The 27981-nt window shown below is 45.6% G+C and overlaps 2 protein-coding genes across 6 annotated transcripts; one reads left to right on the forward strand and one right to left on the reverse strand.

Moving 5' to 3' along the window:
* Nucleotides 1-485: 485 nt before the first annotated feature.
* On the forward strand, nt 486-27940 carry rrbp1b (ribosome binding protein 1b). Of its 5 annotated transcripts, none has more exons than XM_084383225.1 (24): nt 486-752; nt 8567-9239; nt 9361-9500; nt 10148-10270; nt 10678-10830; nt 11284-11402; nt 11776-11929; nt 12058-12154; nt 12408-12487; nt 20756-20793; nt 20888-20977; nt 21098-21143; nt 21438-21478; nt 21566-21653; nt 22012-22104; nt 22203-22295; nt 22397-22468; nt 22557-22643; nt 22759-22851; nt 22937-22993; nt 23836-23928; nt 25093-25176; nt 25262-25327; nt 27787-27940. In XM_084383225.1, exons 2-24 carry the CDS (start codon nt 8594-8596, stop codon nt 27823-27825), a joined length of 2592 nt encoding a protein of 863 aa, XP_084239351.1. In that variant the 5' UTR covers nt 486-752; nt 8567-8593; the 3' UTR covers nt 27826-27940. The 5 variants fall into 5 exon arrangements, with proteins under 5 accessions (XP_084239351.1, XP_084239353.1, XP_084239354.1 ...); XM_084383227.1 differs by lacking the exon at nt 486-752 and adding an exon at nt 6676-6965 and having other exon boundaries at nt 22563-22643; XM_084383228.1 differs by lacking the exon at nt 486-752 and adding an exon at nt 6676-6965 and having other exon boundaries at nt 21098-21131.
* LOC311271282 (piggyBac transposable element-derived protein 4-like) lies at nt 3463-5262 on the reverse strand (the record flags this gene model as incomplete). The annotated part of the gene is made up of 1 exon (XM_084376882.1): nt 3463-5262. One exon carries the CDS (start codon nt 5260-5262, stop codon nt 3463-3465), a length of 1800 nt encoding a protein of 599 aa, XP_084233008.1.
* Nucleotides 27941-27981: the final 41 nt, after the last annotated feature.

The following is a 27981-nucleotide window of genomic DNA, read 5'->3' on the forward strand; positions in this document are numbered from 1 at the left end:
TGTCACATCCGGTTATGAGATCATTATATCGCCCATATAGTGAGTATTTGTACACCGTGGTAGTACTTATTGAAGTACTGCCCTCCTCCTTTGAACCAGTAAAACACAGCGGAAGTTACACAAACACAAAGAGTGTACCGGAAGTTTATCTCAGGCTGTGTTACCGTGACCCCGACAGAGCGGAAGTGTTTCTATTGATCGGATTTCTTCAGTCAAAGTTAAAATGCTGCAGTTTGTCCTTCAAACACTTCCAGCTTTCAGTCCGGACCGATCGATCGGTCCGTTCACTTCCTGTGACCTCACTGACTCCCTACACAGCTAACTGCTAGCTAACACTTAGCCCTGCGGTTAGTTCTGTTAGCGTTAGACCGGCTCGGTTCGGACCGGTTTACCTGTCTGTCCCAGGTCTGTTTGAGGTGAACAGCAGCCACGGTGCTCAGAGTCAGAACCACAGAAACTCCCAGAACCACTTTGGAGGTTGTAGACATCACGCTAGTTTGAGCTTCACGTTAGCCAGCTGCTAACTGGCTGCAGCGCTGCTGCTTCTTCTTCTGTGGTGATTCTCAAACTGACTCATCAGCGCCCTCAGCTGGCGGCCAGCGAGCAGGTCCGGGTCACAGTGACGGCGGAGACCACAGCAACAACACAGTACACTGTTTATATACACAGTGGCGGATTTAAGACATTTGGGGCCCAAGGCAAAGGCCGGCATGGGGCCCTCTGAAGTGAGAAGACAACACACAAAACAACAGGTCAATTATACAGACACATGCGTTTTAACAGAATACACAGTATTATGTGTTTTACCTGTTGTCCCTCTCTTCCTGTCCCTTTTTCACGTTGTCTCTCTCCCTCATTCTGAAAACAAACACACAAACACAGTATCAGGCTCTGACCCAGTGGTGAAGTGTAAGTATATTTACTCAAGTGCTGACGTAGACATTTTAGGATTTCATGCAACTTCAGTTTTGTCTGCTCCGCTGTATCTCAGAGGCAAATACTGCACTTTCTACTCCACTACTGTGCATCATTTACGTTGCTGGTTACATATTTCAAACCCTTCCTGCCCAGTGAAAACCATGTACCCTCAAAATGATGATTTAATGCTAATATTTGTGATAAACTGAAAGAGTCTTCCTTTGTGGGGCGACTTCTTCAGCCAAAACTCTTTAAAAAATCGTCTTGGGCCGGCTGGAAAATACATCATGACAAGACTTCAGTGAAGTTAGTTTTAAGTTGGATATTCGACATTCGCAGCCACTCCAACATTTCAAGTGCACCCGTATTGCAGAGGCTACAGCGCGTACCGACTTCCTGTTTTCAAAATAAAAGGTCGGATATTTAAAGCAGAGATACTGTGTTTAAAGCTATTGAGAAGCTATTGAGCTAAGATGCTAATATTTACATATAGCCTAAAAATTAATAAAAAAATGTAAAAACAAGAGGCGTATCTCATGCAGCCAGTGTAGTTACATGATCCCACACTGATTTTGAGTCAATTGCCGCAGCCGCAGTGAAGACAGTCGTCACTTCCTGTAACTTGAGATCAGCTTTCTGTTTCCTCCTTCTCTCTCCTCTTGTCAGCTCGGCTGGGGCAGCTTCTTCTCATCTGTCTCTTTTCTTTACTTGTCTCTTCTATACTCTCCTCTTCTTCTCTCGCCACTTCGCGCCGTTTGTTTTCGTTTTGCTGCTGTCTTCCTGGATCCGTTCTGCACATGTGCAGTAAGATGGACTGATCCAATGTAGTGGAGACTGAAGGGGGGGCCCGACACACAAATAATACGATTAGCATTCTGCTGCATTTTAGCGAGAGGATTTTAATCAAAAACATAATTAATGTGCGCAAATAAGTAATAACTGTATTAACCATAAGTGTATGAGGATTTTTATGGGGCCCTCAGGAACTTGGGGCCCTCGGCAACCGCCTAGTTTTGCCTAATGGTAAGTCCGCCCCTGTACATACATTATGTACAGGGGCGGACACGACCTTCAGTTTCACTGTTATGCCGATGACATCCAACTGTACATATCCACCAAAGCCATCACCAACACCACCCACTCCACACTCAGCAACTGTCTCACCGAAATTAAATCATGGATGCAAACAAACTATCTCCAACTAAACAGTGACAAATCGGACATAATCATCATTGACCCTGCCTCCCGCACCAAAGCCAGTCACAACTTCTCCCTCACCTTCGATAACTGCACTCTATCACCCTCATCACACACCCGCAACCTAGGAATCATCTTTGACAGTAAACTACGGTTTGACCTCCACATCAATCATATAACCAGGACCGCCTTCTTCCACCTGAAAAACATCGCCCGTCTCCGCCCCTCACTCACCTTCTCTGCTGCAGAAACCCTCATACATGCATTTGTCACATCCAGACTGGACTACTGTAACAGCATCCTCCATGGCTCACCATCTAAACTTCTCAAGAAACTGCAATACATCCAGAACTCAGCCGCACGCCTGCTCACCCATACCCGCTCCAGAGACCACATCACCCCCGTCCTCCGTGACCTACACTGGCTGCCCATCACTCACCGCATACAGTTCAAAATCATCCTCCTCACTCACAAAGCACTTAATAACCTGGCCCCCCCTTACCTCACAGACCTGCTTCATAACTACACCCCCTCCCGCGACCTCCGCTCATCCGAAGGAAACATCCTCTCCCCACCTACACGGACCAAGCACCGAACCTGGGGAGACAGAGCCTTCTCCATCGCTGCCCCCTCCCTCTGGAACTCACTCCCCATACCCATCCGTACCTGCACACACCTCCCAACATTTAAAACCATGCTCGAAACGCACCTTTTTAAATTAGCTTTTAATATGTAATCTTGATGTGCTTGTTTTATACTGTTCTCTGTGTTTTTACTGTATCTTACTGTTTTTAACTGTATATTTCATGATTTTTTTTTAAAAGTGTAAAGTGTCTTTGAGCATCTGTAAAAGCGCTTATAAATAAAATTTATTATTATTATTATTATTATTATATATACATTATATACTAAAATATACATTATATATTAATATAAACATACCGTTTTTGACGACTTTTGATTTTACCTTTATATTTCACCTTAAAACTGTTTACATTGCCTTGTTTGGTGTCATTTTTTTCAGCACAACCTCACCTGTGTGGATTTACAGTTATTTTTCAATTTTGACATACTATACTAACACAGTGGACCTAAAATCACACAGAAAACATAAAATCCGAGTAGAAAAAAGTTATATTTTTTATTGTGAAAACCACAAATATGTTTAACCAACCATTTTTATAACTTACAATGCAAATATAAATTGTGAAATTCAAAACCTTTGTACAATTTTATCACACAACAGACTAATTTACCACTATTTACATTAAAATGCAGACAATGCCTCAGGCGTTTTTTGTACAACTATTTACAAAACAATGTCAAAACTCACAAATGGCACACAAATTATTTGTGCCACTCAAAAAAACAGTTCCTGTCCACCACAAGACAGAGGGGCACATCACAGGCCTGACACTTCCAGGGTGTGTCACTCCTCCTGTTGTCCACCTGAAGGCAGCGCTTGCACTTCAGTCTGCCTTTGGTGGCTCTTTGGCCAGCGTCTGTGTCTGTGGTGATGGGCACAGGAATGTGATCAGCCCTCCTGCTCTGGGGAACACCTGCCTTGTCCATGCCACAAAGCTGAGACACCAGCTCCACCACGAAGTCCTTGTGTGTCATGGGCTGCACCTGCTTGGCATTGCTCATCTCACGGTGCAGGATGAAGGCATTTGTTGTTGCAATGTCCAGGAAGTGCAGCAACACGGTCCGGTACCAGCGAGCAGTTTTTCTGTGGGTGGAGTAGTACTGGATGGGCTGGTCTGACGGGTCGACCCCACCCATGCTCTTGTTGTAGGCCATGATTGGTGTGGGACAGGGGATGTCTCTCACAGCCCAGCGTCCATCTCCATCCTTCACTCTTCTCTGCACCGTCTCACCTGAAAATGCAGGATGGATGGTGGAGCACACAGACACCTCCCGTGTATCCATCCACTTCACAAACACCAGTGGCCCCTCTCTGATCCACCTCACTGATCCTCTTCCACATTTTTTGGTGAGAGCATTTGCCCTCCCTCTGGGGCATCCTCTCCTGTTCTCCCTGTAGGTGCCGCATGCTCCGAACTTCATGCTGGCCAGGTCCATGAACAGTTTGGGGCTGGTGTAGAAATTGTCCATGTAGATATGGTACCCAGTGCCAAGACAGGATGGCTGAATGAGGTCCATGACTACATCATAAGACAGCCCATGCTCACTTGCAGTTACAGCCTTTCCAGTGTAAATGCTGAACCTGATGGTGTAGCCACTGCTCGACTCAGCCAATACAAAAAGGTTCATCCCCCATTTAGTTGGCTTATCTTTCATGTACTGTGTCATGCCGGTCTTTGCCTTAGTTGCCACCATCCTTTCATCCACTGACAGCTCCCTCCTCGGGTGGTAATAAGACTGGCAGGCAAGCAGGATGTCATCATACAGAGGCCTGACTCTGAACAGTGTGTCGTGGCCTGGTGTCCCCTTCTTCCTGTCGTTCTCTGCATCCTCCTCTGGATCACTGAGGTGGATGTTCCAGAATATGGACCTGAACCGGTCTCTGGTCATCTCTTTGGCTGGAAGTGGCACAGACAAAATGTGATTCTGTCTCCAGTAGTCCTGGAGACTCGGCAGCGACACCAATGACATGTAGATCAGGAGACCAAAAAACTCATACAGGTCCTCCTTCTCTACGTCAGTCCACTTGGATTTTTTCCCTGACTCTTTGTTTTTTGCAGCATTTTTGTTGGTGTGTCTGCAGATGGTACTGACCGTGTCAGGGGCAAAAAACAAAAGGAAAAGGTCTTTTGGACTGTGGGGGCAAAGTGTCTCTAGCTGGACTCCTGGTGGTCTGTGAGGCTGGAACCTGCTTCCTGCTGGGGCAGTGTCCGCATCCTCCTCTGTCCTCCAGGGCGCACAGCTGCTGCGTGGCGGGGACCGGGACCTGGTGGACGTGCCGCGCCGTCCCGTCCTCTGGGCGGATCTCCGACTCCGTACACCCCTCGGAGGCTCCTCTTCCTCTCTCCCCTCCTCCAAAACAAACGAGGGCTCATCCACTTCGTCGTCAAAGTCCTCACTCTCCGGCCCAGAGTCAGACTCGGGCCCCGCCGCGTCTCCCTCCGCTCCGTCCGGCTCGAAGAAGAGCTCCGCCGCCCGCTCCACGTTCATCAGCCGCCTCATCGTCTTGTCACACAAAACAAAAAAACGACCGCACTGCACACTAAACACACGACACTACACTAAACACACGACACTACACTAAACACACGACACTACACTAAACACACGACACTACACTAAACACACGACACTACACACTACACTAAACCACTACACACTAACTATGCACTCAAAATACGCTAAATGTCACAAATCTCCAATCTCTAAACTCACTATCGCTCCGTCTCTGTCGCCGCCGTAACTCCCACAACGTTTCCTTTTTCCCCAGCAACTAAATGCCGCGCTTTGCCATACTATTTTTTGATTGGTCAATGTGGTGCATTTTTCCACCAATAGGAGAGGTCATGTTGTTTTTTACTCGCTTTTCCGGTCTCTAGATGCACCGAGCGTGACGAAAATATTCAGGAAAAAGTATGACGTAAATAAGTAAGTCTGGTTTTATTTGGCCTATCAACACAATTTAAAAACGAATATATAATTTGTGGTCAGCACTTTCGACACAAGTTGAAACAGACTGGGACAAGGCTGCGTCTTGCTGCTACGTCGTCATTAATCTGTCACGTGATTAAGACGCGGGGGCGCGTCCAGGGACTCCAGAGGGCTAAAATATACATTTTATATTAATATATACATACATTATGTACTAAAATATACATTTTATATTAATATATACATACATTATATTAATATATACATACATTATATACTAAATACATACATTATATATTAATATATACATTATATATTAATGTATACATACATTATATACTAAGATATACATTATATACTTAAATATACATTATATATTAATATATACATACCTTATATATTAATATATAAGTACATTATATACTAGTATATACATTATATATTACTATATACATACATTATATACTAAATATATACATTATATATTAATATATACATACATTATATACTAGATACATACATTATATACTAAAATATACATTATATATTAATATATACATACATTATATATTGCTATATACATACGTTATATATCAATATATACATACATTATATACTAAATATATACATTATATATACACACACACACACACACACACACACACACACACACACACACATACATTATATATTAATATATATACATACATTATATATTAAATATATATTAAAGCTGATGGGTCACAGTTTTCATAAAGTACCTAATAATAAATAGTTGAAATAAGAATTGTTCATATTGTTTCTAAAATAAATAACATGTTTTATTACTTCTGCCACAGAAACAAGAGCAACAGAGATGAATAAAATAAAATGATGCTCTTGATTATTTCTTTTAAAAGATTTTGTCAATCAGAATAATAAAGATAAAATACAACATCCTGTTCCTCACAACTACATCTCCCATGAGGCCAGAGGCTGAGCTCCCGCCTCCTCCAATCCGTTTGGCTCAAATGTCTCTTGAGTGACGTCCCTGCTGACCAATGAGGATGTCGGTGCCGGCGGGGGGCGGGGCTTCTGGTCCCGTTCAGAGAAAGTGCCACGACTCTGCAGCAGCAGACTGAGAGACAGAGAGACACTGAAGACTAAAGACAGACTGAGAGACACTCTGCTGCTCAGCTGAGACAGAAGACTGAAGACTGAAGACTGAAGAAGGACAGAAGACAGACTGAGAGACACTCTGCTGCTCAGCTGAGACAGAAGACAGAAGACAGAAGGTTTGACACTCTGTTTATCCTCAGAGCAGACAGGAGAGTTGATGTGAGGAAAATGTTTTAAAGTTTAAAATGATTGAAGTGACAGAAACATCCTGTCTGTTCTGTTCTGTTCGGTTCTGTTCGGTTCTGTTCTCCATCAGATGATGTTTGTTGTTCATTCAGCAGACAGACACACACTGTCAGACACACACTGACACACACACACACACACACACACACACCTGAGTCTGCTTCACATGTATCTTTGGTTTAAAATTAGTTTTAGTGTGAAGATCTGAACTGAGTTACACAACTGTGTGTGTGTGTGTGTGTGTGTGTGTGTGTGAGTGTGAGTGTGTGTGTGTGTGTGTGTGTGTGTGTGTGAGTGTGTGTGTGTGTGTGTGTGTGTGTTCAGTACAAAGGGTTAACTGTGGACTCAGACACGTCACACCTTCGGACCTTCACACTGGAAGTGTCTGTTGGTGTCCATGTGGACATGAAGCTGCTGCGTCAGTAAACTAACGTTAAGTTCTGGAACAGAATGTTCTGTTGGGCCGATGAGCAGTTTAATGTGAAAAGAATCTTCTCTTATAAACTGTTGGACTGTGGTTTCATCTGGAAACACCTGAGTGTTGGGGTGAGCAGCTCTGATCAGTAAAATCAGGACGTCTTCAGATGATTTAATGCTCACGGTTGCAGCTCACGAGTCTGTTGATTGATTCATTCATTGATTCACTGAAGAAAACAGTGACGATCAAAGAAATCCTGATAATCAGGAGTTGTAGCTCCAGACTAATCAATCATCTGATCATCTGAGCTCATCCTGCTTTGGCTGATCAGACCTGCACATAGAGAAACAGAAGACGATCAGCTCAGTCTGGATCTTTTTGTTTCAGGGGAATAATTGTGACAGCTTTCACTTGTGAATTCTGGATCAATAATTTGTCTTGAAAACGTTCTGAGTTTAAACTGAATGAAGGTTGAGATTGGATCAGTTCTGACGCTGAACCTTGACCTCCACATAGTGATCAGCAGGTAAACACCCAGAAAGATCAATATGTTCATTCAGACTGAGTCTTTCTCTCTTCATGCTCGTGTTACAGCTGCAGAGCTTCAGTCTGACGGCGCCACCGTGTGGTCGTCTCTTCTCTTAGCTCTGAACTCTGGAAACGGTTTAATCTCAGTTTATGGAAATGAGCTCAGTCTTTATCTTGGTCCACATGTTTCTTCATCAAAGGAGCAGTTCACCCAAACTTTCATCATCTCCTCCTGATGATGAAAGTCAGGTGGTCTCGTAGTCCAACTGAAAAAACAAAACAAAGAAAAGCTCCAAAACTTCATTAAAATTTAGCAGAATTATCTGTTAGCACTTCCTGTTAGCAGTGAACCTGTGGATGTTCAGACAACTGTCACTGGATCACTGTGATACTGAAGAACTTAAAATCATCATCTCCTCCTGATGATATACAGTCAGGCTCAGTCATCATCTCCTCACTGAGCTGAGCTGCTACAGTGAAGATTTCACTTTAAAGACGGGTTTGATTTTTAAAGTTGTCGTCATCGTTGTTGTGAACTGATCCTGATGCTCCGCCTCATAACTGTCCTCCATCTTTGTCCTCCAGACGTCCCGTGTGACACTCTGATCAGTCATGGATGTCTCCGACCCACAGACACTCGGCTTCTTGGTCTTTGGAGGCTTCATGATCATCTCGGCGCTGGGCATCGCCCTCGTCTCCACGCTCTCCATGAAGGAGACGTCGTATGAGGAGGCGCTGGCCAAACAGCGCCGCCAGCTCGTCCAAACACAGACCCAGAAAGCAGATAAGAAGAAGAAGGACAAGACCCTGGAGAAGAAGAACAAAGCCAAGAAGAAGGAAGACCGGCCCGATGGGAAGCTCTCAGATCCAGGCAGTGATGGTGGCGAGGAGCCGGAGGTGGTGACTTGCACTGAACCAGAATCTGACCCAGAACCTGTCGCTGAGCCTGATGCTGCCCATGAGCCCAAACCAATGCCCGAACCAGAACCAGAACCCACTGTGGTATTAGCCACCACCATCAGTTCTGCTCCAGCCCCCTCACCGAAGGAGAAGAAGAAGAAGAAGTCAGCCAAGGTTGAGCCAGCTGCAGTGGTGGAAATTGTTGCTAAGGAAGTTCTGGTCACAGCCACGGCGCCGGTCGTCGATGTTTCTCCCGTGAACATCGTCCCTGAAGTCACCAAAGAACCAACTGCTGCCAAAACTGAAGAGTCAAAAGAGACGTCGAGCAAGAAGAAGAAGTCCAAGAGACCTGAGCCAGGTGAGTGAGGGTACTGATCAGCTGTTATCAGGTATCAAACATCAGTATCGACCTCAGAAGGCTGTAAAATAATGACCAATTAATTGATTATTGATACAGTTTGTCCTGTTTTGTCTTCAAGTGACCGACTCCTCCTGCCTGCCGCCGCATGGCGAGCTGCTGTCCGCCGTGTCCAACATGGCGCTCAGCGAGGGCGAGATGAACAAACTCATGGAGGTCCTGAACCAGAAGGCCGGGGTCCACCAAGGCTCCTGGCAGCTGGTAGATGAACAGCTAACAGCTAACAAGTAGTGAAACAGGCTACGACAGACAACGTTAGCTTCTACAGTCACCTGCTAACATTGGAAGCTAACAATGTTCATATTTGCTGCTGGTTCATCCACCACCTATTGTTAGCAGTTAGCTCACTCAGCAGTTAATAAGCTAGTATAAAGTTAGCGGGAGCGTACCTATGTTCCCCGGGTCCTATGTTCCCCGATCGGGAAACCTAACCCTAACCCGGTCACATACACAGCGGGGAACATAGGGATGACCCCAAAGTTAGCAGCGAGCATAGAATAAAGCCACACAGCCGGTACATAAACACTGTCACAGCAACAGATAGCAGCTAACGTTAGCAGCCAGCACATTCACCAGCTATATTAGCAGCAGCTAGCAGGGGTACATTTGGTACATTTTCAGTTTTTACCCTGCAGGTAAGGTGCTTCTCACAGTTTACTTAGAACTGGACCACCTTTCAATATTAATTCTGATAGAGTCTTTATTAGTAACGGCCAAGCTCACTGTAGGTCCGATGGTTTGGACATGTCAGGTTTCTGTTACTACTCTGCAGCCCACATGGACTGAACGTAGCCTGATAGTGAACCATGTTCCATGTTAGAGATCAAAACTCTTTTTGTGACATTCAGGCGAGTCAGAGAGGAGATCCACTGTCTGCTCTGAAGAAACAGCTGGAGGAGAAAGAAAAGCTGCTGACCTCCGAGCAGGACGGCGCCATGACTGCCAAAAACCGCCTGCGAGAGCTCAGCAAGGTGAGCCAGGCAGAGTTCAGATCTTCAGTCATGTGATCTCTGCCAGATTTACTCCCTCAGTTCTGTTGGTTTGTCAATTCGACCCAACAAGAAGCAGAACCAGGACACCTTCAGATATCTTGTTCCTGTAAAGGAGCAGTGAGAAACAGGATAAAAAGATAAAAAATGTTTGGGTAGAAGGAACTGACGTAACCATTTCTCAAAGTAATCGGAAGTATCAAAACGAAAGACGTAATTTACCAGATTCTAGACAAAGAACTGAATCAGCACCAGAACCCTCCAGATTGTTGTAGTATAAATAAATTCATCAGAATCAGCTGATTGTGTCGAGCATCAGTATTACGATTTCAGCTACAGGCCGTTAGTTTCTCACAAAGTCAGATTTGGGCTTGTATTTCCTTCTTCAGGAACTTGGTGCAGAGAAATCCAAGATGACTTCTTTGGAGGCCCGTCTGAAGGCGGAGCAGAGTGCTCGAGTTCAGGAGGTCAGCGGCCTGCAGGCCAAAATCCAGACTGCTGACCAGGAACACCTGAAACACACCCAGCAGCTGAACCAGAAGGTACTGATCAAATAACTTTTAATTCTTCAGAGGCAGATCAAAGAAGGCTTCAAGACAGGTCTCAAGTTCTTGAGGGCAAGTCAAGTCCAGTCTCACATCATGCTAAAACAAGTCTCAATTCAAGTCTAAAGTCCTCGACGGTAGGTCCAAGTCATGTCACAGGTCTTCAGGAGCAATTTACAAGACATTGAGGGCCAGTGTGAGTCATGGGACAAGTCCTAGAGGGCAGGCCAAACATCATGTGTCCTGTTTTACGAAAGTGTGTTGAGTCTTTCAGCTCAGGCCCAAGTCAAGTCTTAAATCCTGTCAAACAAGTCTCAGTTCAAGTCTAAAGTTCTTGAAGGCAGGTCCAAGTAAAGTCAGAGGTCTTAAAGAGCAAGTTATAAGTCAGTTCTGGGACAGATTAACAGTGTTTATAGTGTGTTTAGCTAACTGGCTTTTGAACCCGAACAGATCGGGAGTCTGCAGGAACAGCTGGAGAACGGCCCAAATGCTCAGCTGGCCCGGTTGCAGCAGGAGAACTCCATCCTCCGAGATGCCCTGAACCAGGCGACCAGCCAGGCTGAGAGCAGGTAACACACAAAGTTTGGTTGGTGATCTGGTGACTTGTAAAGAGCGTTCACGTCATCCGAGCTGAGGTAGCTGCACAGTGTTTACCCTCAGAATCACCGTCTTCAGTTGTCAGAGAGACAAATCCTTCCTCTCCTCGATGTCATGAAGGTTTCATTATCTGCACAACAGAGTCTGAAGCTCTCTTGTCGATAAGCAATGCACTCTGGGACTCGTAGTTGACTTAGTTTGTACCGATGATTCATCCAGGAGGACTTGGAGTCCATCACAGTGTTGACAAGATGTAGGTGACAGTTTCATGGACATTTCTACTGATGTCCGTCAGTCCACCAGCTTCCTTACATCATCCGGTCTGATGCTAACCCTCCCTTGCAGGCAAAATGCAGAGCTGGCCCGCCTCAGGCAGGACTGTGTCCGTCTGGGTCGGGAGTTGACCGAGCGTACTGATGCTCTGCGGACCGACGAGGAGCGCAGGAAGAGTCTGGAGGCCAAGATGGCCGCTGTCGAGCAAGAACTGGCCCAAGCCCAGGTCAGAAACACAGAACTGGTGTCCTCAAATGTCACAAAACTCACCAGCTGCTTCTTCAAACGTCTGTATGTTGTAACTGATGGAGCAGGAGGCTGTTAACAGGATGTGTCTTCTGTCTGTCTGTGCAGCTGGTCCACGGGGACACTGAGCGCGCTCTGCAGCAGCGACTGGAGGAAGTGTGTTCGGACCTGAAAGCCTCGCAGCAGGAAGCTGCTGCCGTTAGCGGTCAGTGTTTCTGTTAGCATGTAGCTAACTCAGCCCAAAGTTTCAGCAATGCATACCAGTTCTGTTGAAACTGAGACCAGAGTGTGTGAAGTTTCACTGTGAGCTGCGACTGGTTCTGATTGGTCTCAGGATTCAGTCCAGTCATTAAAACAGGAACTAAAACTTTCCTTCAGCACGTTCACGTCTGTGGTTCCACCTCATCCAGATGAACTAGAAACCCAGTAACCCAGTTGTTGTGCTGTTTGTTCCTCAGAGCTGCAGGGGGCACTGGTGTCCAGAGAGGCTGAGCTGCAGGAGCTCAAGGTCCAACTGGAGAACAAGGCTGCAGTCCAGGTAAAACCTGAACACTCAGATTGATTTATATTGATTATATTAAATGAATTATGTAAAGCCGTCAACTAGAGTTGTTCCGTTTCTGATGCCAGTATCGGAAATGTCTCCGATACTGCCGAAAATGCCGGCATCGGTATCGGCGAGTACTGGAATCCAGGCACCGATCCGATACCACGTAATTTATTAGCCTAGCTCCGTTAGCTCTGAGATTCTACCGGATATGTGTCCGCTGCGTTACGGCTCCGACGGTTTGGCTCCGTCGTCCTCGTCCTTCAACCCCCACCAGCTGTGTTTTGAGTCCGCCACAGCGCAGCTCCGCCGATCAGCTGGAGTTACGAAGCGGAGGAATTCCCGCGATGATTACATAATCACACACGACTGCAGTTATATGTATGTGTTATAAACACAACAACACGAAGTGTTCCCGGCTGAAGGATTAGAAGAAGAGCGCGTATTTGTCTCTTATTTGAGGTTTTTGTGCTTGTATCAACACGGAGTGTTTTATTTTGAAAATTAACCGGATGTCATGTTATTATTTCGTGTCTGACTTCCTGTCTGCTCTGTGCTGAATTCGGCTTTATACTATTCTTTTTAAAAATAAATGGCTTTCATTTGCTGTATTCATTCATGTTTTACAAAGGGTTTAACCTGAGCCAGGCCTCAGCACAGTGATGATCATATCACAGTCATGCAGGCGTAGTATGATATATATAATTTTTTATAACACACTGGTATCGGTATCGGTACTCGTATCGGCCGATACCCACAGCATAAGTATCGGAAACGGTATCGGGAGGAAAAAATGGTATCGGAACATTTCTACCGTCAACAAAAAATTAGTCTTTTATTCTGCCGCTCATCCAGAAATCCTGCTGCTGTTGATTGATAGGATGTGATGGTGACGCTGCAGGTGGTGCGTTTTGTTAAAGGGGTAGATTTGATTCAACATCCCGGGGGGGTGACGAGAGGTCGGTCTCATGTCTCTGATCGTTATTATCAATCATTTACAACAATGTGAGAACGTTTTGTTCTTCAGCCGACAAACTGAACACAACACACTGCAGGTCAGCACAACAAGGAGATGAAGGGAGAGAAAGTCCCCAGACTCCCTTAACAAATGTCTCACTTTAGTGAGTTGTTGAGTTAAACAAACTATAAACTTTGTGAAACTCTGTCTCTGACTAATTCTTCATTATGGGTTCTTTCTTGTATATTCGGCAGATGTTAGAGCCTCACTTTATGTGCTGCTAGTTCCTGCATCCATGTCGTACCTGCCAACTGAGACACCTTTAAAAACAGGGAGGAAACCTTCCAGATGGACAGACTGGGTTTCCTGCAGTCTGGTGACATTTAGAGAAGGAAAAAAACTCAGTTCACTTTATAAGTCAAATTATTTCAATTGTAAGAACGTGGAAAGTGTTTTTTTCCTTGCGTGGCACAAATACGCTATAAAACAAATCTATAACGCTCTACTAATGTAAACGTCCATGAATCTGTCACCGCTCTGATTGTCGGCCTGTCGATGACGACTGAAGCAGAAAGACCCTCGAGATTTTAAATCCTCTGTCCTTTAAAACTTACGTCAGAAACAGGACTTCTTCTCTTCAGGGCGTCTGAAGTTAGTTTGAATCTTCTTTGTCCTCCACGTAGGGCAGCACAATTAATCAAATTTTATTCACGATCACGATTTTGACTGCCACGATTAAATTAAGATGATCGTCGCGATATTAACATTTAAAAAGTGGGCTCTGTTGCATATCAAATCAAGCACTTTCTCAACCCAATTGTCAGCCAACCACCAGGGGGCGAACGAAAGGTTAGGGCTTCATTAAGCTGCCTAAATAGCAAGCGAGCGCACCCTGCAGCAGCCTCAAATTATATTGAGGGTGAAACACTATCTTACTCAAAAGCCATGCCAGAGTTGAGTTTTTGGTATTTAGATTCTTTTAACCTTAAGATGTTACTTTCGCTTGCTTACCTTTCTGCACTGAGGAAAAACTTTATATCTGCAGACGACTGTCTCTGTGCTCATGTCAGCAAGACTAAAAATTGTGATTCGGGTTTCTCACGTAGTAACATTTTAAAGAAAAGGTATATCATCTTGCTTCTACTTTTAATGTCTGGAAATGTCCATACAAATCCCGGGCCAGGTCTTAATTGTGTCTCTACACCGGAGGAGTTCAAAGGCAGGTCTGGTCTCGGTATTATCCATATTAATGTGCGCAGCTTGCTTCCAAAAATTGATTTGATCAGAATTTGGGCTTGTTCAACAGATGCTGATATTATTGTTGTATCAGAAACTTGGCTTAGTAAGTCAATACCAGATAAAGATGTCAGTATAAAAGGGTATACGGTACATCGCTGTGATCGTCCCAGGAAAGGGGGCGGAGTCGCTATATATGCAAAAAACAAATTTCATATTCGTCCCTTATCCTCAGTATCCATCTGCAAGCAATTTGAACTGCTGACTCTAAAACTTGATCTCAGAGTCAATGTATTAATATTATAGTATGCTACAGGCCACCTTATGCTAGTGCTGAAGCCTTAACCTCATTAGCACATTATTTGTCTAATTTCGAGTCAAATGAGCTATTGCTACTGGGGGATCTGAACTACGACTGGTTGACTTCAGCATCTGATAACCTCAAATCGACGTGTAACACTTTTAATCTAACACAACTTGTTGAGGAGGCAACACGTCCAAATGTTAAATGCCCCGAGAAGTCGTCATTGCTTGATTTGATTCTGACAAATGCTCCACATAAATACCCTGATGTAGGCATTTTTGCAAATGATCTCAGTGACCATTGTGTCATTGCAACTGTCAGGCAGGCTAAGTTTCCTAAAACCAAGCCCCGACTGCTTATCAAAAGAGATCTTAAGCGTTTTTGTGAGCAAGCTTTTTTTCATGATCTTTATAACTTTGATTGGAACAGACTTAATCTTATTGGTGAAGTGGAACTGGCCTGGAAATTCTTTTCTGATGGTTTCCTGAACATTTTAAACAAACATGCCCCTTTTTACAAAATGTGAGTAAAAGGTCGCAATAATCCCTGGTTTTCTCCTGAGCTAAATAGTCTCCTTCGAGATAGAAACAACGCATGGGCCACAGCAAGACAAATTAAAACTGATGCTGACTGGCTCAGATTTAGGCAGCTTAGGAATCGCTGTACTCAGGCTATAAAAAGAGCAAAGACAGAGTACTACCTCTCGGAAACCACTAAAAATTTAGATGATCCAAAAAAGTTTTGGAAAGCGATCAGGTTTTTTCCGGCCAGGTTTCCTCTACTGAACCACCATCCTTTATCAACAAAGGCTCAAGTATGATAACTGATAAGTCCGAGATATTAAATTGTTTTAATGAGCATTTTATTTCTGCAGGTTTTTAATTTGAATCCAGTCATGAGTCAAACAGTCCTGGTTCCCTTGTTGATAACGGTAATGTCTTGCCTGTCTGTAAATGTGTCAGCTCCATTTCACTTTCTTTCTACAGTACAGACCAAAAGTTTGGACACACCTTCTCATTCAATGAGTTTCCTTTCTTTTCATGACTACTGACATTGTAGATTCACACTGAAGGCATCAAAACTATGAATTAACACGTGGAAATATGTACTTAACAAAAAAGTGTAAAACAACTGAAAATACGCCTTATATTCTAGTTTCTTCAAAGTAGCCACCTTTTGCTCTGATTACTGCTTTGCACACACTCTGCATTCTCTTGATGAGCTTCAAGAGGTAGTCACCTGAAATGGTTTTCACTTCACAGGTGTGCCCTGTCAGGTTTAATAAGTGGGATTTCTTGCCTTATAAATGGGGTTGGGACCATCAGTTGTGTTGTGCAGAAGTCAGGTGGATACACAGCTGATAGTCCTACTGAATAGACTGTTAGCTGCTTTTTTCTTGCCATAATACAAATTCTAAGTAAAGAAAAACGAGTGGCCATCATTACTTTAAGAAATGAAGGTCAGTCAGTCCGAAAAATTGGGAAAACTTTGAAAGTGTCCCCAAGTGCAGTCGCAAAAACCATCAAGCGCTACAAAGAAACTGGCTCACATGAGGACCGCCCCAGGAAAGGAAGACCAAGAGTCACCTCTGCTGCGGAGGATAAGTTCATCCGAGTCACCAGCCTCAGAAATCGCAGGTTAACAGCAGCTCAGATTAGAGACCAGGTCAATGCCACACAGAGTTCTAGCAGCAGACACATCTCTAGAACAACTGTTAAGAGGAGACTGTGTGAATCAGGCCTTCATGGTAGAATAGCTGCTAGGAAACCACTGCTAAGGACAGGCAACAAGCAGAAGAGACTTGTTTGGGCTAAAGAACACAAGGAATGGACATTAGACCAGTGGAAATCTGTGCTTTGGTCTGATGAGTCCAAATTTGAGATCTTTGGTTCCAACCACCGTGTCTTTGTGCGACGCAGAAAAGGTGAACGGATGGACTCTACATGCCTGGTTCCCACCGTGAAGCATGGAGGAGGAGGTGTGATGGTGTGGGGGTGCTTTGCTGGTGACACTGTTGGGGATTTATTCAAAATTGAAGGCATACTGAACCAGCATGGCTACCACAGCATCTTGCAGCGGCATGCTATTCCATCCGGTTTGCGTTTAGTTGGACCATCATTTATTTTTCAACAGGACAATGACCCCAAACACACCTCCAGGCTGTGTAAGGGCTATTTGACCAAGAAGGAGAGTGATGGGGTGCTGCGCCAGATGACCTGGCCTCCACAGTCACCGGACCTGAACCCAATCGAGATGGTTTGGGGTGAGCTGGACCGCAGAGTGAAGGCAAAAGGGCCAACAAGTGCTAAGCATCTCTGGGAACTCCTTCAAGACTGTTGGAAGACCATTTCAGGTGACTACCTCTTGAAGCTAATCAAGAGAATGCCAAGAGTGTGCGAAGCAGTAATCAGAGCAAAAGGTGGCTACTTTGAAGAACCTAGAATATAAGACATATTTTCAGTTGTTTCACACTTTTTTGCTAAGTATATAATTCCACATGTGTTAATTCATAGTTTTGATGCCTTCAGTGTGAATCTACAATTTTCATAGTCATGAAAATAAAGAAAACTCTTTGAATGAGAAGGTGTGTCCAAACTTTTGGTCTGTACTGTATATCTGCTGATGATGTGTCTAGAGAATTGAAACAGTTGGACCCAAAGAAATCTGCCGGTCCTGATCAGCTTGAACCCTACTTTCTTAAGTTGGCTGCAGACTTCATTGCTCAGCCTTTATCAAATTTGTATAACCTGAGTCTTCTTAATAGTGAGGTCCCAAGTATATGTAAGTCTGCCTTTGTTCTTCCCCTACTAAAAGGGGGAGATCCCTCAATTGTGAACAACTACAGGCCAATTTCGAAGCTGTGTATTTTAGCAAAGGTCTTCGAAGACTTGTTAGCAATCAATTAAAGGATTTCCTTGATGAAACTAGCACCTTATCAATATACCAATCTGGCTTTAGGAAAACCATAGCACTGTTTCTGCAGCCCTTAAGGTTCTAAGCGACATCATTGAAGTGCTGGATGTAAAGAAAGTATGTGTAGCCTTATTTATTGACTTATCCAAGGCGTTTGACACCGTCGATCATAATATCCTGATTGATATACTGCACAAAGTGGGCTTATCTGAGCACGCAGTTTCTTGGTTCAGAAATTATTTATCGGGCAGATCACAGTGTGTCCAGATGGCAGGGTCCTCATCAACATTTTTGAGTGTTTTGAAGGGGGTACCACAAGGGTCGGTGTTAGGACCCATTTTGTTTTCGATCTATATAAATGATCTTTGCAATAATTTGTCAGATGCCCTCTATCATTTTTATGCAGACGACACAATAATTTATTGTTTTGCATCGTCTGTTGTGCAAGCTTTCACAATTTTACAGTCGGCCTTTGATGTTGTTCAGGCCCGTCTGCAAAGGCTGATGCTGGTTTTGAACACTGAGAAGACGAAGGTTATGATGTTTTCCAGGGCTACTGTGCAGTCGAAAAATCTTCCCGTTTTAACCTGTTAAGGTACAGCCATTGAGCTGGTCTCGTCCTATAAGTACCTGGGTTAGGGTACTGCTTGATTATGGTGATGTACTGTACATGCATGCTCCAGTCACACGTCTACGTTCTCTGGATACTGTGTATCATTGTGCCCTGAGGTTTGTCACTGGATGCAAAAGGTTGACCCATCATTGCACCTTGTACAAAAAAGCTGGATGGTCATCCCTGTCTGTCAGGAGATCCACTCACTGGTTGACTTTTATTTATAAAGCTCTACTTGGGATGGTCCCTTCCTATCTCGGTATTCACCTTGTTAGGAATCATGGACATTACAGGCTACGCTCCACTGGCTTTTTTACTCTTACTGTCCCCCGTGTTTTCTCAGAACTGGGGAAAAAGGCATTTCGTTTTGCTGCCCCCTCTGCATGGATCTCTGCAAGATGAATTAAAATTGTCGAACCTGATCCCTCTTGATAACCTTGTTAAGACTCTTAAAACTAAGGAACTCGAAAGCATTGGGCTCTGTCACTGTTTTTAAATCAGATGTTGCACCTACTTTAATCTATCCCTGATAATTTCATTTTTATTTATTGGACTATTGTTATTTATCTGTATTACTGCTTGTAATTGTGATTTTGCTGCCTCTTGGCCAGGTCGCTTTTGAAAAAGAGATTCTACATCTCAATAAGCTTTACCTGGTTAAATAAAGGTTAAATAAAAAATAAATAAATAAAAAAAATTCAACAGTGAGAGTGAGACGCAATGTCGGAAGCAGACAGTATCAGCTGATCACAGCGATCAGTCCATCACTTCATCCGCGGACGTCAAGATGAGCAACTGGAAAGCCGCTGAGATCCGGGAGATGCTAGCGTCTCCTCGGTCTCTGTAGCTGACAGCTAGCGGACACAACCAAACAGCTAGTAGCTGCTGTCAGCTTGTTGTGTAGCGGCAAGCTACGGACGGTCGCTACTTTCAAATTAAAAGCCCCCCGCTAAGAACCCAGTTCTAAAATCCAATGGAGTGCAATGTAAAGCTCTTATTTTGAAGACAAATTCATTGTCACTGTTCACTGCCCAACTTCGTGCTTCACGTCACGTCACATGTTTACGCCCAGTGGCGGCTCTGAAGCCAGAACATGTTGACAGGCTGGTGTTTCTCTCCAAACATCTGTAGGCCTGTAGTATGTTCCTGTTCCTGGTAGTATGTGCCTTTTTTCATTTGTTTGCACTTTATGATTGCACTCTGCAATGGCATAGTTATTTTTTGCCCTTTTTCTTGGGTACATTTTATTTAATTATTTATGATTTATTATTATTTTAAGTTTCAGTTTGAAGCCTTGTTCACATACGGTTTGTTTAAAAAAGAGAGTGCAATAAAAAGATACGTTTTACCTAACATAATGAATAATCGTGATTAATAATCGTGATTTCAATATTGATAAAAATAATTGTGATTATCATTTTGGCCATAATCGTGCAGCCCTGCCGCCACGTCTCCGACTGTGAGAACTAAACCAGGAGAGACACAGGAGGCAGAGCGTCGAACACTCAGTGGAGATGTCTGTGTTTATTGAAGATTCACCAGCTGACGATTCAGAATGAAATATAATGCAGGAAGACAGGTGGATCGTCAAAATAAAAGTCCTCTGCTGCTTTCATGAAATGAAAACCTGCAGAACTGATGAAGCTAATGTTAGCATGCTGATGTTAGCATGTAGCTCAACGCACCACAGTGTGAGTGCAGTGACGGTGCTCACAGTGAGAAGGACTCAAACCAAACCGTAAATGACGTAAAACAAAATGTTTGCTTTGCTTCGACGGCATCAGTGTCAGTACCAGTACCAGTACCACTACCAGTTCATCAGCAGAAATCATTTCTGGATCTTTGTCGAGCTGAGCCTGTAATGAGAACTTTGTACTACATGTCGAGGAATATGAATTGACGTTTACACAGCCCTTTTTGAGAGAGAGACTGTTAAATGTAAGTAAGGTACCGAGAAACACTACAGGTGAACATCCTCTTCTCAGCAGGAGGGCATGAACTAGCAGCTGTTCTAGTGTTAACACACCCAGAGAGAGAGAGAGAGAGATAAATAGCCTGATCCCCTCCTGTGACAGTCAGTGGTCACTTTGTAACTGGCCTGCGTGTTGCTCTGTGAATGCTCCTCTTGTACCAGATTAAAACCTTGTTTGGACTTCGAGCTGACTCGATCTCCTTCCTCCAGTTCTAAATGAACGCAGAATTATTTTAACAGAGCCGACGTGTTTGTGTCTGCAGGTGGACGAGTCGTCTGAAGTGCAGCAGCTGAGGAGCTGGTACCAAACTCTTCTCCTGATTTTCATCACTGATGCACTTTAATACCATCGCGTGATGGCGTGTAGTTTAACTTCCTGTGTGACTTCCTGTCAGTGTGCAGCGCAGAGACGAGCAGGTCGTCGCTCTGGAGGCGGAGCTCACTCAGCTGAGGGAGGAGCTACAGCTGCTGACATCATCACAGAGGTCAGAAACAGAGAAGAAGCTTGGCGACGTTTCACTTCAACACAGCAGCACCCAGTGGACATGAGAGGAAGTGCAGCTCCAAACGTTCAGGAATCATTTTGTGTCTCTTTGTGTCCTCAGAGTGAAGGAAGGTGACACAGCAGCCGGAGATCAGGTGCACAAAGACGTATGTTTGAATTCACAGACCGACATCATCACGTAGCTCCACAGTCTCATGAAGCTAGTGCTAGCTTCAGCAGCTAACTACAACTGACGCTCTAATGAGACGCTGCTTCTGTTTTTCTGTTTACTCGTTGTTTCATAACTTGCTGTGATCTGAACGTCCAGTTTGTGTCAGACGTCAGTTCTACCTGCAGACAGAAACACGTCGTCAGACCTGAGATCAGAGAAGAACTGCTGTTAGAACAATCACTGCAGTGTGAGTCCAGGTGGTTCTGATGGTTCTTCTTCTCCTCTGCAGGGATCAGGAAGTGAGACAGAGTCCGAGCAGCCGTTTGAAAGGTGAGAACACACCTGGATGAAACAGCTGGCGTGTTTTAGATGGAGCTGCTGGGTGTGACATCGTGTTTGTTGTTTGTCGCCTGTCAGTCTGGAGGAAGACTCTCAGCTGCTGCGTCTGGAGGAAGAACTTCAGCAGCTCAGAGAGGAGCTCCAACAGGCCCGTTACCACGGCACCGTGAGTCCGAGTCCGACACCTCATTTATCTCCTAATGTAAAACAACCGTTTACACTCAACTTATGAAAGAAGAAACATGTTATTGATCTAAACATGTCACATTTTACAAACACACTAAACAGTAACCAGTATAGGCGACTTCTTTGTCCCCAGACTCCCTTAACAAATGTGTCAGTTTAGTGAGTTGTTGAGTTGGAGACACTTTATAAACTGTGTGAAACTTTCTCAAGGTTTTTCCTTCTTAACATCTGTTTGGGTCCAGGTTCTGGGTCTTGCTGTGAGGTTTGGACACTGATTCGGTTGATTCGGGACTTCACTTAATCACTTTTCATTCTGATGTTTTTGAATTTTACTTCAGGAGCTGCAGGAGGAAATGGCGGCGTCAGCGGCGGCGTCTTCGACTGCAGAGCGTGTGAGCGAGCAGAGAGAGGCGGAGCGTCAAGCAGCGCTGGTCGGTGATGAACAGGAAGCAGCAGGACTTTTATTGTGAAGTCTTGATCTCAGTGTGATGAACTGAATATTACATCCCACACGTGTTTGTGTCTTCAGACTGAAGCTCAGTCCAGGATTGCGTCCCTGCGTTCGGACTTCCAGGCGTCACTGCAGGTTCTGTTTCCTGGCGTCTGTGTGCAGGCGGAGCAGGTCGGTCTGTCTGCTCTTCATCTGAACGTTCAGTCGCTGGAGTCACTCTGATATATTCTGTTTGTATCATCACTGAAGAGGTTGTTGTGTTTCCTCTGCAGAGCGACTGGCTGCAACTCTTCATCCAGACAGTTCAGGAGAGCAAAGGTGAAGCAGAGAGGTCTCACTCTGAGGTGAAAACGCAGCACTCATCCTCCACACTGCTGATTGTTGATGTATGTGATATTTAATATATAATATATGTGATGTATTTGTGGTCAGGTGCAGTCGAGGCTGACGGAGGCTCAGAGGAAACAGACGGAGCTGCAGACGGAGTTTGATCAGAAAATGAAGCTGCTGCAGGAAACTGTAAAAAACAACAACACACTGAATCTTTATCACTTCTGATTGAATGTTTTTACGTCTGCTTGTTGTTTTTCTGTGTTTTCTGATGCGGCTGTGACGATGGTTGTTTCTGTGGCAGGAGGCGGAGCTTCAGGCTCTGCAGCGACGCTCTGAAGAAGAAGAAAATGTGTGGAAGAAGAAACTGTGTGAAGCTGAGCAGCAGAAACAAACAGTGAGGGTTTATAATGACAATGAGTCGTCAGCTCGTTTACACACGACGTCCTATTAAAGCTCCTGTAACGTGTTGCTGTCTGCAGGTCCTGGATCAGCTGCAGCTGCTGGAGGACCGAGCTCAGACAGAGAGCACTCAGCAGGTCCGTCCTCACTGACTGTGTTGTTGCTGTTCTGTATCATAGTCAACCGGACCTGTTTCAGTTTGTTGAAGACGTTTCACCTCTTCAGTTCTAACTAACTGGAGGAGCTGCAGACTTTAAACCCTGTGTGGGAGTGTCCTTACAGTGTGTGGGAGTGTCTGTGGCAGGACACTCTCACGCTGTAAGGACACTCTCACAGTATGCAAGGACACTCCCATGTACTGTAAGGACACTCCCACACTGTAAGGACACTCTCACGCTGTAAGGACACTCCCACGTACTGTAAGGACACTCCCACACTGTAAGGACACTCTCACGCTGTAAGGACACTCCCACGTACTGTAAGGACACTCCCACGTACTGTAAGGACACTCCCACACTGTAAGGACACTCTCACGCTGTAAGGACACTCCCACGTACTGTAAGGACACTCCCATGTACTGTAAGGACACTCCCACACTGTAAGGACACTCTCACGCTGTAAGGACACTCCCACGTACTGTAAGGACACTCTCACGCTGTAAGGACACTCCCACGTACTGTAAGGACACTCCCACACTGTAAGGACACTCCCACGTACTGTAAGGACACTCCCACACTGTAAGGACACTCTCACGCTGTAAGGACACTCCCACACAGAGTTTAAAGCTGGAAGCTCCTCCAGTTGGTCAGAAGTGAAGAAGCCTCTTAGATGAAAGGGGAAACGTCTTCAACAAACTGAAACAAGTCTAGTTGCCAATGATACAGAACTTAGAGGTACCAGGACCCGAATGTCTGAGAACCTTCATCAACACATTAATAAAGTTGTGTTTTGAATGTTGACTAAACGTTTCCTGTCTCAGCTGAAGGAGCAGCTGATGCTGTTGGAGGCTCAGCTGGAGAAGCAGCTGGAGGAGGCCAGCTTCAGTCAGAGCTGCAGCGAGGAGCTCGCTCAGGTCCGAACGACACCAGCACATTTATCACACAGAACACAAAACCAACCACGAATCTGTGAAATCTTTTCTTTGCTTTTATTAGTTTAATAATCAAATTATTTTACTTGTTGACTAAATAAACAGTCCAAATATAAATCATGGGTCCGTCCAGAACCAGAACTCACTGCACCAACTACTTTACTGAAGCCGCCAGAGACAACAAGTAACATGAAGTCATTAGCCCTTTTCACACAGAGTCGCCGCATTATCGCCGCAGCGGCGGTTCTCCAGTTCTCCGCCGTTGGTTGTTCACACAGAGCCGAGCAGCTCCAGCGTAAAGACCAACCAGAGTGTAATTCACACAGCAAGCCGGCGCCGCGGCTTCAAAAGAGGCGTGACGGTACGCGTTATGATGATGACGTGTGTTTTCTACGCGTTTCCCCGGTGTCCACCTGTAATCTAAACATGTACCTGCTGACTGTTTATAATCATATTGATGCTGTTGCAGTGTGTTGTGATGAGATCCTGACCCACCAAACATCCTGGAAAGTTACAAAGTTATGTTCTTCTCTAAATTACATAATGACATCATCACCATCAGTCAACAGGACGCTGTCCGACTGTCACTGCGGGGAGGGAGGCGGTTTTCTGGGGGAAAGTTACCTGAAGTCTCGGTCAGTAGGGCTGAGCGTCGCAGTGATTTTTTTCACTGCGACAAACACTTGGTGAGTTGAAGTTTTTTGCCGGGGACAGACGCTGTTTTTCGGGCAGATTTGTGACGAAGAGTCGGTCGGACCGACGTATAACTGCAGTATTTTTTTCCTCATAAGTTGCCAAAGACACGACCAGTTACTGCGTTACTGTTGTTTGGTCCTGTAACGCTGCTTTGTGGGACATTTCTCTATATTTTGTGGAGTGAAGGACCTGTTCAGTTGTCACACAGTGAACACCATCAGACCGACACGCCCTCGCTTTGTGCCGCCGGCTTATCCGCTCACACTGGTCCGGTTCGCCAGTACTGCGGCTCTGACACCTCCGGAGGAGCATCAGAGGAGGGAAGTTTCAGCTCTCGCCGCATCTGAAACTTTCACACAGAGGCGGATGCGGAGAATTGGCGCAGGATCTCCGCATGCAAACGGCAGTGAAGGGGTTATTCATTCAGTGTGTGTGTGTGTGTGTGCGCAGGTGCAGTCTCAGCTGCAGCAGGTGTCCATCAGGCTGCAGTCGGAGCAGGAGCAGAGACAGCAGCTGGACGCAGAGCTGCAGCAGGTCTGTCTCATGTCTCATCTGTCACACCTGTCTCATGTCTCTCATGTCTCATCTGTCACATCACCGCTTCCTGTTTTGTTCTCAGGCTCGACAGGAAGTGTTGGAGCTGCAGCAGAAGCTGGAGGTTCAGAGATCTGCTGCTTCACTCCAGGTTTGTTCTGATGACGTAGTTTGTCCCGACTGTGTTCATACTGCAAGTGACAGTACGAACTTCATCTGGGGCCTCATGTATCAATGTTGCGTACGCACAAAAACGTGGCGTACGTCATTTTCCACGCCAACGTTCAGATGTATCAAAAGTGAAATGACCGTGGAAATGTGCGCTGCCCCACGCCGCACGTTTCTACAGCTATTGTTCCTTTGGCGACACTCTGAGGTGATGCTGGGAAACTGTTAATTATGTGAAAACAAATAGTCCTCAGAGTAATGTGCACATCAGAGACACGGACAGTTAACACACGTGTTTGCAATCGTATGGATCATAACTCATAAATCATAAAAGCATGCGCAAAGTGATGAAAAATGGCATTAACAACGGCAGCCTTGGCCTTGTTAGAAGACACCGCAAATGGTAATATCGGACGTGAGAGGGTGTTTAGAGAACGGGAGGATCTGTTGGCTAATGACGACAACTGGCTCATGAGTCACACATGTTGCTATAAAAGCGCCATCACGGTGAATTTGTTTTCGTCAACAGGAAACATTTTCATTCAATTAATGTTCAAATAATATGTGATGCGCAAATGCAGCTCACCAACATCGTGGCACGGTGCCTGGTTCAACGTGACTCGTTCATTCTTACCAACAGCATGGTTGGTAGCAGGCTGGAGGCTGGCACGGTGCGCGATGGGCGGCTTCTCATGAGTAAATCCCTTTAATAGCCCCCGAATGTAAACCAGCACAATGCCCATTTGGGCACGTGCATTCAAATATGTGCATTTGTTTTTCCCTGGTGAAAACAGAGCGGCAGAGCATCTAACAGGCCCTTTATTGTCTCCTTGTGTTCAGGATTTGTGTCATTGAACGCGTGCGTAAAGTTGGAAATGTCACACTGCAGCAGCCACGACGCATTTCTGCAGTCATTAATATAAATGTGATCAGTCTCGTCAATCCTTGTAATGAAGTTGTTTTGTCCCTCTGTTTGTTTCCCACTAACGGTGGCACTTATATTATAAAATAAATATATAAATATATATTATTCCTTTTGAAACAAGTAATAGTGACTCAATCAAGTGGTGCATGAACAAAGGAAACTAAATCTATTTCACATGTTATTGGGCAGAAATCCTCCACTTCACCTTCACGTCCGACCATTTTTTATTTTTAATTTCAGTGAGTGTGCGCTGCTCCGACCCCACAACGTTTTTTTGGTGTTTATCCCTGATGAGAGGCCAAATAACACAGATCTTCGCGTCTCGACTTCATTTAATAGCGTTTCGAGCTCAGACTCGGTGAAGTTGCGCTTCTTCCCTTTACTCATGGTGTAAATCTGATGGTGCAGCGAGGGGACTCCCCGGTGCAGGCCCTGTTTAAATTAATTTGCATATTTAAATGAGGGTGTGGACAGGGAGGAGTTTAGCACTTCTACATGTGCGCTCAATTCCACGTTGACTGGGATGTACAAAGGAAAAGTGCTTGGATCGATGCGTACGCACACTTTGATGCATCTGATTTCTTTTGTGCGTACGACAGTTTCTGGATTCTAGCGTCATGTCGCCATGTTTCAGTGGGAAATCCACGCAAGTCTTAGTACATGAGGCCCCAGGTGTGTGAGCAGGTGTGTGGGCAGGTGTGTGAGCAGGTGTGTGGGCAGGTGTGTGAGCGGGTGTGTGAGCAGGTGTGTGGGCAGGTGTGTGGGCAGGTGTGTGAGCGGGTGTGTGGGCAGGTGTGTGAGCGGGTGTGTGAGCAGGTGTGTGGGCAGGTGTGTGAGCGGGTGTGTGAGCAGGTGTGTGGGCAGGTGTGTGAGCAGGTGTGTGAGCAGGTGTGTGGGCAGGTGTGTGAGCAGGTGTGTGGGCAGGTGTGTGAGCAGGTGTGTGGGCAGGTGTGTGAGCAGGTGTGTGAGCGGGTGTGTGGGCAGGTGTGTGAGCGGGTGTGTGAGCGGGTGTGTGGGCAGGTGTGTGGGCAGGTGTGTGAGCGGGTGTGTGAGCGGGTGTGTGGGCGGGTGTGTGAGCGGGTGTGTGGGCAGGTGTGTGAGCGGGTGTGTGGGCAGGTGTGTGAGCAGGTGTGTGAGCGGGTGTGTGGGCAGGTGTGTGAGCGGGTGTGTGGGCAGGTGTGTGGGCAGGTGTGTGGGCGGGTGTGTGAGCGGGTGTGTGGGCAGGTGTGTGAGCGGGTGTGTGGGCAGGTGTGTGGGCAGGTGTGTGAGCAGGTGTGTGAGCGGGTGTGTGGGCAGGTGTGTGAGCGGGTATGTGAGCGGGTGTGTGAGCGGGTGTGTGGGCAGGTGTGTGGGCAGGTGTGTGGGCAGGTGTGTGAGCGGGTGTGTGAGCGGGTGTGTGGGCAGGTGTGTGGGCAGGTGTGTGAGCAGGTGTGTGAGCAGGTGTGTGAGCAGGCCGCCATGTTGGAAACAGGAGGTGCTGCTTCATTGATGTTCTGGATCTCATACTGTCTGTGCAGGAGGCGCCGGTGGAGGTGAAGGAGGAGACGCCGGTGTGAACCACGCTCTGCTTCCTCTGTGTCCCGTTACCATGGTTACATGTACCGATCACCACGCCGGCCCTCGGCGCCGTTATCTGCCTGGACTTGGTTAATAAAGCGAGTGTGACTCAGCTGCCGTCGTCCTTCTCTGATTTCTGTCTGCACAAACTCAAA

Source organism: Pagrus pagrus, assembly GCF_965226575.1.
Source record: "Pagrus pagrus genome assembly, chromosome: 2".
NCBI classification, from domain to species: domain Eukaryota; kingdom Metazoa; phylum Chordata; class Actinopteri; order Spariformes; family Sparidae; genus Pagrus; species Pagrus pagrus.